The following is a 15340-nucleotide window of genomic DNA, read 5'->3' as shown; positions in this document are numbered from 1 at the left end:
AATAACTCAGGATAATCTATAAATCACAGGCACAAAGAGGTGTTTTGTTTCCATGCTAGTGAGTATTTTCCATAACACATTTGCCACAAACTGAGACTTGACCTACACATGAAGCAGAATGAGATGGGAGATTTCTGAGGTAATAGAATAGAATATCTACACACATACCTGACAGCAAGTGGAGGATATCACTTTTGAATGCTCCATATGTGGAAAAACTCCCTGCAAACAGAAAACTGGGACACTATGGAGAGGGCCAAGTTAGAAGAAGCATTGTTTGTGATGTTCCAAATATTTTACTTGCAGGGAGGCTTTATGTGTTTAAGTGCGTGTGTGTGTGAGCATTCAATCTTATTCTGCTGCATGTATGTATATGTTACAGAGGTGTGAGCATATCACTGTGTGTGTGTGTGTGCATGCATTTGTATTTGCAGTTGCATGGGAAAAAATGGCCAGGGGGAAAAATCACAATGAAATGGCCTGCACCACTTGAGACTACAGGTAGTGATTGTGATCGAATCACATTTTTGAGTACTTTGCTGTGTTAAAAGCTACTTGCAAACAGAAAACCAGCACACCAGCAAAAGGGCTGAGTTAGATTCTTTCACCTTTGTATGCTACTTTTTAATTTGCCTAGCACTTTTTAACATAGGAGGCGGTATTCAAAAATGATACCCATCACCTATATCTTGAAGAGGCGTACTTCAAGTTCACTCAATTCTGCTTCATATGTAATGCACCTAATTTCATTTCATTCAAATAAAATGTAATAAAACCAACGGCACAAAACCCTGGGATTTAACTTTTCCACCCATTTTTAAAGTGATACTTCTGGGCTTCATTTCGTACTATCAACATTTTTTGTTTTGTTTATGGTTCAAAAACTTGGTGGTAATTAAATGTCCTGCTTGAGTTAGTACTGTACTTTTCACCCTTTCACATTTAATTAATATTCATGTGGAAAAAATTATGAACAATTTGTACTTGTCAAGAAAAGACATGACTTAACAAATTGTCTCTGTGCAGATGTGAAATAGAGGCAACCTTAGAGAGGCTAAAGAAACTGGAACGTGATCTGAGCTTTAAGGAGCAGGAGTTAAAGGAACGGGAGAGACGCTTGAGGATGTGGGAGCAGAAGCTAACTGAACAATCCAATACACCTGTGAGTACATAAATGCTGGCTCTTCTACTGTTCATCACGACAGAACCTGAAATTCCAACTGGTTTCCAAAGAGCTGCTTAAGCGATGCATGATGAATTGTGTTTGCCCAATGGGATTTTCACACTTTTACCACCTTTGAACAGCAGACTTCCATGTCCTATTGAAGAGGACCTTATTGAGTCTGTGACCATAATAAATAATTTGTTCATTCATATTGGAAAGGACTTTGAAACTTCCCATAGTTTAAAAGAGGTTTTCCATACAGCAGCATTTCAGCTGTTTGAGAAACAAAGCACTCTTAGAACTACTGGGACAGTTCTTTGGATTCCAGTGAATGTATAGCCCTATTCAGGCCTTCTCTTACCCTGGTATATCAAACATGTGAGGAGGGAGAGCCCTCCAGCCATGTCCTTCTTCCTCGTCGCATCTGCTGATTTTCCAACATTCTGGCTCACGTGGAGTGTCTCCACAAATCCAGGAGTCTCTCCTCTTCAGATCATTCTTCATGAGTAGAGGTGATGGAGACGCATGAGGGTGGGCTGGAGCGCACTCCCTCCTCATTTATTTCATCTACCTGGGTAAGAAACGCCTGAATAGGGCTTATATTTAATTGTGTTGAAAAGCATGGTAGCAGATGTTTAAAATAAATAAATGTGGCTTTAGCCTGTTTTCTCAGTTAGTTAAGCACATCCTGTAAATATCATCTACTGCATTATAAAGACAAAGCTCATAATAGCACAGTCTGATGGGGCTTATTTCCAGGAAAGTGGGAAAAGGATTGCAGCCTAAATGCAGTTATTTGACTTCTGGCTAATGGAGGGAAAATCCCACAGCTGCATCTGGTTCTCTGTGTAGGTGACAACGGGAAAGCCTTGAGATGTATGCAGAGCAGTTACTTTAGATCAGTAACCTTTAAATTTTGTTCAGTTAGGGCTCCCTGTTCTTTGTACATCATATCATACTGCTAACAATATATGTGCATACAGAATTCCAACATATATGTTCCAATCCCTGTGTGTGCTTTTAATACGCAAATAGAGCTCTTGCTCTTGTATAGGTAGGCTCAATGGAGGGAGAACACCCGTGCATGCAAAGGAATGCACGATCAGATCGGCTTCCTCCACTCAAGTGACTGCTGACATCCATCCCTGCACATAGTGGAACCTGGGAGGGCATCTTACATCCGTAAATTCTGAATTTTAAAGTTAACATTCTGAACCATGGCAACTTGCAATTCTAAATCTGCAACTGTAGTGATAATTAGGATTTTAGTTATTATTTACAATGCTTATGTCCCACTTTTCCTTCAAGAAGCACAGAGCATCTGAATGGGGGACAGCCTGGGATCTCCACGTAAGACATTGACCAGGCTGTGATCTGCTTTGCTTTAACAGTGTGCATGCAGATGTGCCTACAGATCGGGGGGAGGGTTTTTTTTTTTTTAATGAATGGAGTCTGATAAACAGCATGAAAGAGCTGCTGTTTGCATTTTTTAAATAAATAAATAAAAAGTGATTGGATTCTGTTCTCAAGAACAGTAGTTACATTTCTATAAGATTTATTACTAATATGATATGGTCCTAAAAGTAGTCTGGTGCAGGAAGAAGGTCCAGAAATCTGTGCCAATGATATAATAGATCACAGTCCAAATCAAGGCGGCGGACAAAGAATTAGCTGGCACATATATAGAAATACCAAAATAAATCTATTTAGTCATAAATTTAGTTATAAATCTTTTTAGTCATCTATTTAGTGTTTTAAATTTGTAATTTTACATTGCTGCTGTTTTTATCTGGTTGAGCTTTTATATTGTATTTTATATTATGGTTTTATACTGTTGTTTTATACTTTGAATGTTTTTAATTTTTGTGAACCGCCCAGAGAGCTCCAGCTATTGGGCAGTATAGAAATGTAATAAATAAATAAATAATATTAATTTTTAAATTAACGCTTCCTTATATAAATAAAGGGTAAAACATGTTACATTTTCTTTGTAAAATGGAATTCTTCCTCCTTTAGGAGGAATTTCCACTTGATTTTCATATGCAGTAAAATCATATGCCCAAGAAAAGACTGCAAGAAAACTGGCATATAGAATATGCTTTCTTATCCTAACATCTTGAGAAATTGGATGTAAATGAACTGCAAGGCTTCCTGTTTGCATTATTTGAGTTGGATTTTACTTCTGCCCAAACTGATGGACAAATAGACTTAATCTCCCCTGCCCACCAAACCCAATATCCATTTAAAATGTTGATACATTCTGCATTAATTACAATGTGTTGCCCTTTTGTGATAAGACTATACAGTACATATTATAATTACTCCTTAATACAGGGAGCAATTTTGGCCTGTTCGCTGTTTTTGCACCTTCTTTCTGAAACACAGCTTAATGGCATCTATATGAATGACACCGCATGTGTATTCCAGCTGTGAACATGTAGTAGCATATAATGATGAAGCATGAGTGTTTCCCAGAAGCAAGGTGCTCTGTGTTCTCAGTAGGCAGCCTGTAGGCTTCCTTTAATGTCTGCAAAGATCCAGTAGCTAAGATATGGGCCATCACCTACATGGTGCACAGCATGAAACATAGCCCTAATGAGCCAATCTTTCCACGAGCAAGGCAAGGGATTTTTATGCTGCGCGTGCTTATCGCTTCTACTTTTCACTGGCTGGCTCTGCTGAAGGTGTTGTGCTAAAGCCTATTGTGCTTAGCATAAACTTTTCTTTTCTATACGACATTAGCACAACCACCCTATTGCAAGCAAATGTAATTCTGTCTGAAGATAAAGTAGAAAGCAAGCAGACTACCTTTTAAACTTCTTGAGTGAACAGCCATACAGCTGAAAGAGCTTCTGTTAGATATTTGAATAATGGAAAGCCTTGCTGTTTCTTGCTAAGCCCTCTCCCTCTGTCCTTTGCGCCTTAAGAAATTAACTTCAGGACACATCTATACACAAAGACAAATCCTAGATACATGAGCATGAAGAAGATCGCAAATGGGCTAAGTTGTTATGTGAAAATGACAAGCCCTGTTGACGAGAGGTTTATATTCCTTCTTCAAGAAGGTGGAAGCAGAAGCAAATTACAATTAGGATGAAGGAGAAATAAACAGATGTGCAATTTTTCTTCCTTTATTGAAAGATCATTCACTCATATGGCAACTCTATATGGGCAAAAGACCCACCCACATAAAATCCATTCACAAAGAAAGTAATATGCCAGATAGAAGGATAAACTAACCATCTTTCTCTTTAACATTCAGTTTTCTCTGTGTATGCGTGTATGGTCATTTGTTTAGTTTTTGGAGTGCTGTGTAGTAATTGGCAAAACAGAGGTAAATATATATTCTTTAATTTCTATCAAACATTTCGACTTCCACCTTCGTCCGTTTGGGTGAGTTGGGTTACCAGCTTCCTCCTCTGGGTGTCTACTACAAGGGAAGCTTGGAGGACGGCAACAAGGGAGAGGGCCTTCTCAGTGGTGGCCCCCCAATTATGGAATGATCTCCCTGACGAGGCCTGCCTGGCGCCAACATTGTTATCTTTTTGGCGCCAGGTAGAGACTTTTCTTTTCTCCCAGGCATTTAACAGCATATACTGAGTTTTAAAATTGACCCCAGATCTATATTTAGGCCTGGCTGAGAGTTCACAATTGTTTTAAATATATATTGTTCTTGTATGTTGTCTGTTGTTTGTTTTTATGCTTTTATGGTTTTAAATTTCGTATATAGATTTTTAATGTTCAACGTTTTAATCTTTGTAAACGGCCCAGAGAGCTTCGGCTAAAGGGTGGTATACAAATGTAAATAATAATAATAATAATAATAACCCCCACTGTACATCACATTGCCAAATGGAATTAATTTTCTGAGCCCTTGTGAACGCAATAAGGCATTCTAAGCTATTTTTTTAAAAAATTGGGGAGGTCTAAATATATGCAAATTTCAGAGCAGAGCAGCAAGTGGGATAGGCAGGCAGTAAACTGGAGGCAAAAACTACGCAAATTTCATTCCCGCAAATTTTCGGATGTGCACACTTGCACAAGGCCGAATATTTTTAAGGTTACAAATGCACTCAGGACACTCTCCAGTGTCCTTTCGTTTCAGTTTTTAGAAGCACCAGGCAGAGGGCACTGAGAAGAAGGGATGAGGACTAGTGAGTGGCCGGTGGGGTGGCTGCATTTACCAGATGGCTCCATCTCTTCTGGACCGCCTGGAACGCTCTTCCAGAACACTTGAGAACTACCAACTCAATCACTGCTTTTAAAACTCAGCTAAAAACTTTTCTTTTCCCTATAGCCTTCAAATATTGAGTTTGTTCTGACTCTATACTGTTTAGCTTCACCCTACCCGGTGCCTGTTTACACTTCCCTGTGCCTGTTCGCATTCTCCTTCCCTCTTTATTGTTTACTACAACTTATTAGAATGTAAGTCTACGCGGCAGGGTCCTGCTATTTATTGTGTTATCTGTACAGCACCATGTACATTGATGGTGCTATATAAATAATAATAATAATAATAATAAGTTTCCCTGCTGGGTTTCGACATCACAACAAGCCACCTTGAAAGCAAGGCACTCTGAACAACCCAACAACAAACCATGGGTTCTCAGGGCGGGTTGTTTGTGAAAAATAAGCTGCCCTGTGGAAACCACAGTGTGTGATGTCATGCGAACCAGGTCCATTAATATAAGAGCTGGAACACAGCCCCCCCCCCTTCCCCAGTAACAGTTATTGGAATTCCAGATTGCAAGAGAAGTGCAGGACATGGTATTATTCTCCAAGTTCAGGCCATTTGTGCAAGTCATTGTGTTGATGTGTATGTCACTAATGAAGGTGGAACCAGCAATGTTTAATAGAAATTAAATTATATTTATATCTGCTTTACCAATTGCTTTACTAAAAATAATGATTTCAACGCAGTTGGGTGCATCCCTCTGAGATCCAGGATTTGCCTGATTGCAGCACTGTTTAGTTGCATATATATAAAATACATGTATAGATGAGAAGCATTCAGTTATGTGATTCTCCTTCTGCAGTCTGTACAGCCTAGAGACAGAAGCTTACTGCCTCAGTGAGAACTAGTCCTTTATCACAGTTTTAAGAATCCAGGAAACTATCTGGTAGCACAACCTACCCCCAACAGTTTTTTGTAAGTTTCAACTTTGTGTGTGTGTGTGTGTGTGTATGTATGTGTAGGTAGGTAGACAGCTATACATACAGAAGTTTAAATCCACATCTTGGGGGCAGGCATATGTATATATCTAATTTAAAAAGTCAATTCCCAGGATTTTTTATCAGTAGGTGGGATTGGTTCAAAGCAAAGTGAGGGCCTCTATCTGCTGTCATCTTCATTTCCCATAACTGCCCCTGGGCAACATGTGAGGCTCAGAGACATACTTAGAAAATGAAGATGGCAGGCAGCTGCAGGGCTGATGCTTTTCTCTGCAGTGCGCCAAGAAAAAGAAGTGGGAAGAGTAAAAAAGAGACTCCTGTCACTTCCCTTTGGGGCCAGGATGAGCATTAGTAAGCCAACTGGGTGATGAGGGAAGCTGGTAGGAAGTTAGGAGGGAGGGGAGAGGGAGAGCTACAGGAAACAAGCTTGGGGAGCCAGCTGGGAGCAACCTAGGGGGTGTTAAGTAGGGATGTGTGATTATATGTTTGAATGGGTGAGAGCTGTACGTGTGTGAGAAAGAGGGAGAATGGGTTTAGAAAGGGATTTTAGAAGGATCCTGGAAAAGAGTAGGCTTTGGATAGTGGGGGGTTAAACATGCCTGGGTAAGTATGAATGAATGGATGGTGTGTGTCTGTATGTGTGTGAGAAAATGTCTGTGGAGCGTGAACTGGGGTGAGAGAGAGTGAGAGCAACAGAGAGTGTTTGTATGGGTGGTGATACAGAGGGAGAGAGGAAAAGAGATGGAATGAATTGACTGGCAGTGGGGGAAGAGAAAGAGTTTGCCTTCTGTGAAATAGGTTTCTGTGGGCACTGAAAACTGGGTTAAAAAGAGTTTTGTTTAATGTTTTAGGGCTCAGACCCCACCTCTACACTAGGTCTTTGGGGCAGTTACTTGACTTTGTGACTAGCCACACATCCTATGGCAGCCATTTTGTGGTGGTGCCCAGGATGGCTTCTCAAATTCCCAATGTGACCACAGCTCCCATCCCTTAAAGGGTTGCCTTACCCTGGGCAGTGCTATACAGTTGAAGCAGTGGGGCTATGCAGATGGGGGCTGGTGCAAATTGCAATCTGAGACATAATTGAGTGTAGGGCCAAAAAAAATCCATTCTCCAAGCTCTAAGTTCTAGGAGAGAGACAATGTAGATTTTGAAGCGAAGGTTCCAAAGTGCAGTATAATGGTCATTGGGCTATATAAGAGTGGCTCACTTCATGCTACTTGTTACATCAGTGTGATTTCTTTCTCTCATACTTAATATGATGTATTAACCTGACAAATCTTGGAGAGTGTATGTGATTGTGGCCACCCACATTTCTGAGTGATCTTGGATAGTGCAGGAGGAGTCAAGAGCAGTCCTATAGGTATGCAATAGGCCATGTTCTAATGTAAATCAGCACACATTAACAAGCAGCACTATGGTCAGTCTGAAATAATAATCCTACAACCCATAAAGCATTGGCATATAATCCATACAGAAATACGTGGTGTTCAAGGAAATACATGAGGAAACGAAAGGAGTGTTATGAGCAGGATATTGTCATCACCCAAGTTGCCTGCAGCTTCCTTTCTTCATAGGTTATTAAACATCGCTGTCTTATCCTTGGGAATGTGGTTTCAGATACCTTAAGAACATAGGAAGGTGCCTTATACCAGGTCAGATTTCTTGTCCACCTAGAACAGTATTGTCTGCTCTGACTGGTAGTGCCTTTCCAGAGTCTCAGGCGTAGATCTTTCTCATCACCTGTTACAAGAGATGGATGGATCTGTTAGTTTTGCCTTTTGCCATACTAGTGTAAAGCCCATGTTGCCATAGTCCTGCTCCTTTCTCACTTTTTTGCCCCTCAGTCTCCTCACCACAGAGGGGCTCATGCATTGTATAGAGAATTTCTCCTCCAAAATTTGCATGGCCCCTCCCCCTCCCAATTGTCTACCTCCATCTCCTTTCCCCTCCCCGGTGGTGGTGACAGCCTAACTGTGCGGCTGTTCCTGGGGCCTGCCTTTGCAGCACACTGATAGGCCAAGCAGGGAAATCCATCATCCCACTGGCAGAGAGGCTGTTTGGTACAGAGGGAGTCTTTGCTAGTAAAGCTCAAGCTTTGAATTTTTTTAAACTTTCAACATTTTCTGCACATCTACTCTGCTCTAGCTTCATTTTAAAACAAAAATGAGTGAAATCGGTCTGGTAGATCTCGAGTAATATGCCTTACACTACCATACTTTTATTATTCATGTTTTTTGAATCAAATTCTTTCTGTCCAATGTTTGAAGAAATTTGCTAATTTGGTTAAGTTCTTACCAAGGAACAAACTAAATACTTTCCGAACTGAAAAGCCTGTGTTATTGCTCCTCCTCCAATAATCTTCTACATATAGCAAGCAGTGTGAACTTCCAGCAGGGTACTTAAGGGGGCAGGTCAGTTAATGGAAGGGCAGGATGATGGCCTGTGTTATGACACTGCTGAATTATTTGAAGCATGCTCCAGCTTTGTAGCACAGTGTGATCATTATATGCCTGAATAAAAATCAAACTAGATATGATGTTAATTGCTTCAGTATAATGAATGGGCATGTTTTTGTTTTGTAAATAGCAGCTTAACCCTTCCTCTCCCTCCCATGGTCCTAACAAAAATTGCCTTCTCTGAAGCTGCTATTTGCATTTCAAGACAAGCTCCTTTTGGCGTCAGTGGAAGATTCCCTTGAAATGCAAATGGAAGATGGCCGGAGGCTATTTTTATCTGGACCCTGGTAGGGAGAGAGAGAAAGTAAAACTTCCCTTATCCACCTCCACCCTAAAGTCCTAAGACTGCTCAGACTTCCCTATGGCTGCTATTTACATAAGAAAAAATGTGGAGATTAATTCCTTTCATGCATTTAATGATGCTCTTAGTTTGGCTCTAAGGCAGAGCTTTAATCAGGGTTTATGAGGACTGGACCCTAGGACAGGTTTTGAGTATTACTCTTGTCTATTGAATATGTGAAGGGAACAATAAAGAAGAGGGCTTTTTCCTCCCTTTTAGGATTCAGGACAAAGACTGCAAGGGCAAAGGGAGTGAAGCCAGACACCTCTCATTTTAGAAATTATACATAGCCTTTATTCTCTGATCACACCAAGGCTACTGCTGCCCCTAGCACCCTTAGATTTTATCAGGACATGGCAAAAAACATAAGAGTCATGAGCGTGATCCAAAGCTTTAGTTAGATTTTTACTGCAGCAGCAAACCTGTACTATGCAGGGAAAGACTGCAACGAAAGAGTCTTTTTTCAACAGGAGCATCCTTAATTTCAAATGTAGTTTAGCGATTTTAGCGGTGGAGCTCAGCCCTGTGTCATTCGGGGGTAAGAAACTGTATCAGAGGTTATAAAAAAAAGAAAGAAGAAGCTTTAATTAATATGCAAGAATTGGTGCATAGAACTTATGTCAGGAATTGGAAGCAGATGGAGACACATGCTAAGCAGAGATTTTTCAAACTTAAGGGGGCTCAGCAGCAGCTGCACAGCACCTGCTCTGTCATTGTCAAACATTGTGGCGACATTGACATGGAATTGAAAGGAGGACAAATTGAGCAGTTTTATGGTTACATTATGGAAACTCTTCCCTCTTAGTCCTGATTCACACATGCAAATAGTGGCTACTTATAATGCAACCGCAGAATGCTCAATGCAGCAAGCCATTCATGTGAAGCAGCTACGTGATCCCCACCTACCCCCGGCATTTTTTTCATAGGCCACTGCAAATGTGCACCCCACCGCCACTTTGCGGTGTCATGTGATAATGACCTGAAGTGGCTGGCAAGATACTTTAAACAACTGACTTGCTGCATGAAGCAAACTGCATCTGATTGCATTGTAAGCCAACGTTGTGATGCGCTTTGCAAGTATCAACCAGAATTTAGTCTGTGATCCTGAGACCTCTTATTGAAGAATGTTTACATTGAAGTTAGTAGGATTATTGCAGATTTGGTGTATAAGGAATGCATCCTTAGTCTTCTGCCCATGGCTATGTGTCTCACAGCTCTTTAGCAGCCAGATAGATGAACCCCACCCTTCCCCAATGCATCATGAACAAGCTTCAAGTAGTCCTCCACTGGATGTCTGGACCCCAATCATAATGAAGCTCTTCTCAGGCCTTTACCAGCCTGGCCCTTACTTCTTGATGGTGCCTGCCTCAGACCCTTTAAGGTGCATGAGAACTAGAAAAGCAACCTGATTTCTGTAGAGTGTGTGTGTGCAGGGGTCTTCCACAGCTGACCAACTAACGCCAGATCCTTGCTCCTGAATTCGGCAACACTTCAAGACCAATTATAGTGAACCAAAGGAGTTTATTGAGGCAAGGGCGGTATGGAAGAAATGGGCTGTACCATAAAACACTTCTAGTTACTTTACTGCTAGAAGTGCAAGATATGTGTCAGGCATAGAAAGCTTCCAACAGTCTTCAAAACATGCTTGGTCCTGGAACGTTCAAGGCATGTTTCTAGACCTTTGAACTTTAGACCCTTAAGTTATTATTATTATTATTATTATTATTATTATTTATTTATTTATATAGCACCATCAATGTACATGGTGCTGTACAGAGTAAAACAGTAAATAGCAAGACCCTGCCGCATAGGCTTACATTCTAATAAAATCATAGTAAAACAATGCCATCCTTCTCTCTCATGCCATCCTTCTCCCTGCATCATTGGCTCTTCTATAAGATTTGTTCATTTACAAACATTTATATCCCACCTTATCTCTAGCCAGCTTACAACAAAGTCAATCAATTAACACAATAAAGAAATCTTTCCAATTTATAACATAAGATAAAACATGAAAATGGGATCTCTTTGTTCACTCTCCAGGTGAATTTTCACTTCTCAGTTGATTCTGTCTGTATAACTCACTTTCCCTTTTGCTCATATTTTTATGCCATTCCTCCAAGGTATCCAGGGCAGGGTATATGGTTCTCTCACCAGCAATTTTATTCACACAGCAATCTTACAGGGTAGGCTAGGGTAGGCTGAGAATTGGTGCCATGGTCACTGCAGCTGAGTGGAGATTTGAAATCCGATAACCTTAGTCCTTCTCCAACACTCTTACTAGTATGTCATAGTGGCCTACTATGCCACCACACACACACATACACGCACACACTTGTCAGAATGAAGCCAGATGTTAGCATGACCTTTGAATGTGCATTTCTTTGTCTGCATTGTCAGCCTTAGAAGAGGATGGCTGAATGAAGGAAACAGTTTAGTCCAGTCACTTAGAACTGAAGTTATTGAAAAGGTTTGCACAATCAGACAGCCCACCATTGCTTATTTAAGTCACAGTAGGTTGCAGCATGTATGGGCAGCCATTTTGGAATATTCATTTCCGAACCTGGTAAGTGTGGGTTGTTGTGGTTAACGAAATATCCCCAAACCTAAAACAGCCCATGAGTTCTGGGCGATTTGTTAACTACCCCAGCAACTCACCCTCCCTTGGTTTGGATGACACAACAAGCCATGATTACAGCTTGAATATTCAAAATGGCCACCCACACATGATGCAAACCACTGTGACTTAAATAATCCATGGTGGGCTGTGGTGATCATGGGAACGCTGTGACTATGTTTTGGTGAGGGGATGGTGCATGTCAGATACATTATGCAGAACCTAACACAGAGGTGTGACTGTGAATGGCCATATATTGGTACCTGTTGCCTGAAACATGCATTACATCAGGATTTTTTTTTCAGAGAGTGCTTGCCAATTCTCATTTTCCAGTAAAAATTGTAAACTGTCACAGAAGGAATTTATTATTGAAGAATAAGGATTTGTTTCTGCTTCCCCCAAAACTAGTTGAAGCATGTCTCTAGTCTTCAGTGGTAGCTTTTGATCCTAATGTCAAAACAGGCACATAAACAAACATAATCTGCTGTTATGTTATGTTTTGCAATGGCAGTATCTTGTGCTGGTCAGGAAACTTTCTTCCAGCCTTTGGAATATTTAAACAAGTATTTTAAGTACATGTGCTTTTAGATCTTTAAAACAGAACACGATTGTGATTTTTTCCCCTTTGCTCTGATAAAACTGTATTTTCATGAAAGACGTTACTACTAAAAAGTTTTACCTCATACAATGTGAAGTTTACATTTTCAGCATGGAAGTTGAGCCTTGCATATACACTGGAGGTGGTTATGCTATTTTCGTTGTTTAAAGATAAACAGCCAAGTCTTTCATGAAATAAACCCTTGACTTGGCCTTTTATATTTTGATTCACTAATCATTTTACTTTCTGTTTATTGCTAACTAATCTGGTGGTGTCTCTTGCTGGGATTTTAAATTGGTTCTAACTTTCCTTTTCCTCTTCCCTCCCCTGCCCCTTCTGTCTTTCCTTTCCCCTTTCACTAGTTTTGCTTCCCTTTTGCTGCAAGGATGTCTGAGGAGTCTTACTTTGAATCTAAAACAGAGGAATCAAACAGTGCAGAGATGTCATGTCAAATCACAGCAACAAGTAACGGGGAGGTGGCTGGCATGAACCAAAGTCTGAAGGCCTTGATGATGAAGGGCTTTGGGGATATCTTCTCTATGAACGAACCAGGGTCCACCCTGCATTCTGGGATGCAGATAAATATGCAAGCCAAAAAGAATTCTTCTAAAACCACCTCTATGAGAAAAGGGAAGAAAGTCAACATGGCGTTGGGGCTCCATGAATTCGACTTATCTGATTCTGATGATGGTACTGATGATGATATTGATTTTGATGATGACAGTGATTAGCAATGAGTGAAAGAAGTAAGAACTCTAATGTGGCATCTAAAACAAAGGGGGAGAAAAAATACAGAAAAAGAACCCTACCAGTTTGATTTAAAGTACCTTAAAAGAACACCACAACACCACTTCGTTTTGTAGGCTCTTTTTGTTGCTTGAATGTGAGCAATTGTGTTACTTACATTTATATCATCTGATTTTTTTGCTTTAAAATTTAAAGTGATTAAAAACAAACACCTTTTAAAAAAAAAGAATATTGTGTTTAAACTGTATTATTAGGGTAGTATCCAGTGGGCTTATCCATCGATTCTTTTGCACCCGCCAATTCCGTTGTGCAAGCAGTCCCCACCACTTGCGCAATGGTGATTTAGAGCTTCTGGAATGGGAGCGGTCCACAGAGCTCATATAAGGGAGCTCCACTGATCTGTCCCGATCCAGAAACAAGCATTTCCGCTCTAGGAAGTACTAAATCTCCATTGCGTAAGCAATGAATACCGCTTGTGCCGCGGAACTGATGGGATCCATCGCTCGCGGAAGGGAATCAGCAGGGGCATAAGCATCCTGTTGGACATTGCACTTAGTTTCCTGAATACTGCAATATTTATGGCTCAACACTGTAAGAAAACTCTGAAAACTGCTAGGAATATTCTTAATTCACATAGTTTGCTGGTAAATTATGCATATTTTACTATTGTTCTTACAGGTTTCTTAAGCGGGCTAACTAATGGAAGCATGTATGTTTCCATTTGGATTTCCCCTGCAACGTTTAGGGCCCCATTCTAAAGAGTCTCATGTGCAGGAGCAGGTTATGCAGCAGGGTATGCTAGGAACTGTTCCTCTTCCCTTTCACTGAATATATGATGGTCTCTAACAGCATTGATCACCTGTTGGTGGGAGGGTGTTCACAGATTGTCAATTCCAGTACAGATTTCCCCACCATATAGGTGACACCTTGTATAGGTTTCTCCTCCCCTTTTACACAAACACGGCCTGATCCAGAAGGGTGCTGTACACATGGAAGGAGCCTGTTTCTATTGCTTGGTCACCCCTGCAGGATTTTAGTGTACTTTAACCTGCACTTATACTATTTTATTTACTTGCTGACATTTCTCTCATTTTCAGACTGATATAAATTCATAACTGCAAAAGAGAAACTGAATTTAATAGAGGGGCATTTAAATGCCGTGGCTTCTAGACTAGAAACAGAATGTGAAAACTCACTGGTGGTTTCTTTTCCCTCAAAGTATGTTTATACTTCAAGCACAATTGCATAGAAGTAACAAAAGAACTTAGCAGTAGACACAATAATTAGTAGGGAGGCAACATTTAGCTGATTAATTGGGTAAACAGGTAAAATTTCTGACTAAATAGGTGTTTCCAATTAATCAGGTAGCATTTTTTTTTAAAAAAAAATAGTTAATTTTGAAAATCTTAGGAGAGCTATTGGTGGTAGACATAGTCCTAGCTCATTCTTGTGCAGAATGGACTACTTCTTAGGGTGGTGTCTGCTACAACACATGTGCATCATCTAAAATCAGTAAAGTATGTATTTTTCTGCATTAACATTGATTTAGTCATGTGCACGTTTATGTCATTTGATAGATTGGTTGTGTTTGGTAACATCCTTGGTCATGGTGGGCAAGTAAATATTTAGCAGTTGCCATAACTCTTTCCTTAGGCAAGAGAAAGAAAGCCCATTTTTTTTAATATTAATGAAATCTATGATCCAAAACTTGATGGGGTGCAAGTGTACATATCAGGGCCTCCACATTCTTCGCTTTGCTAGCTGTGTTCAGACATAATGGCAAACAATGAATTCCTATTTCCTGCACATGCTGCCATGAGCCTCCCTGCTCCTGTTTCGCAAGCCGGAGATGGAGATAGAAAGCTTCTTTTTCTATTTCAAACTATCCACAGTTGCCAGTGATACCTGAATTCAGGGAACTATGGTTTGTTTAAACTATGGTTAGTGAGAACAGCATAGGATGACTTAACAGCACATGACTATAGTTCTGAAACTAATTATCGAAAAACATGGAACTTTGCATTTTCTGCAGAAAATTCCAGGAAGGTTTTTAGACTTTAGTTGGTTTATTGGCCAAGATCTTGATAAACAGGAGTACAGAGAGTTTAGAACTTAAATTCAACTGTACAATGAAGACTTCAATCTTTTATTTTTTTAAAAAATAAAGAATACTTTCATAGACCAAAAAAAAAGAAAGAAGAATCAACAGATCTTAAAACTAGTTTTCTGCTATTTTCAAACA

General features: G+C 40.2%; 1 protein-coding gene across 3 annotated transcripts in view; it reads left to right on the top strand.

Annotated features, from left to right (window-relative positions):
• Positions 1–15340, top strand: part of MAP3K20 (mitogen-activated protein kinase kinase kinase 20) — a 119007-nt gene that overhangs the window by 70415 nt on the left and 33252 nt on the right. For 2 of the 3 annotated variants that reach the window (XM_063116379.1, XM_063116380.1), the window contains exon 11: positions 1027–1162. In XM_063116379.1, the coding sequence (XP_062972449.1) occupies positions 1027–1162 (136 nt within the window). Of the gene's footprint in view, positions 1–1026; positions 1163–12713; positions 14471–15340 lie in introns of those variants that run through there. The other variant, XM_063116381.1, reaches the window with a different exon arrangement.

Source organism: Elgaria multicarinata, chromosome 2 (genome assembly GCF_023053635.1).
Source record: "Elgaria multicarinata webbii isolate HBS135686 ecotype San Diego chromosome 2, rElgMul1.1.pri, whole genome shotgun sequence".
Taxonomy (NCBI): Eukaryota; Metazoa; Chordata; class Lepidosauria; order Squamata; family Anguidae; genus Elgaria; species Elgaria multicarinata.
The sequence above is the reverse complement of the archived record's forward strand: the minus strand, read 5'-3'. Positions and strand labels throughout refer to the sequence as shown.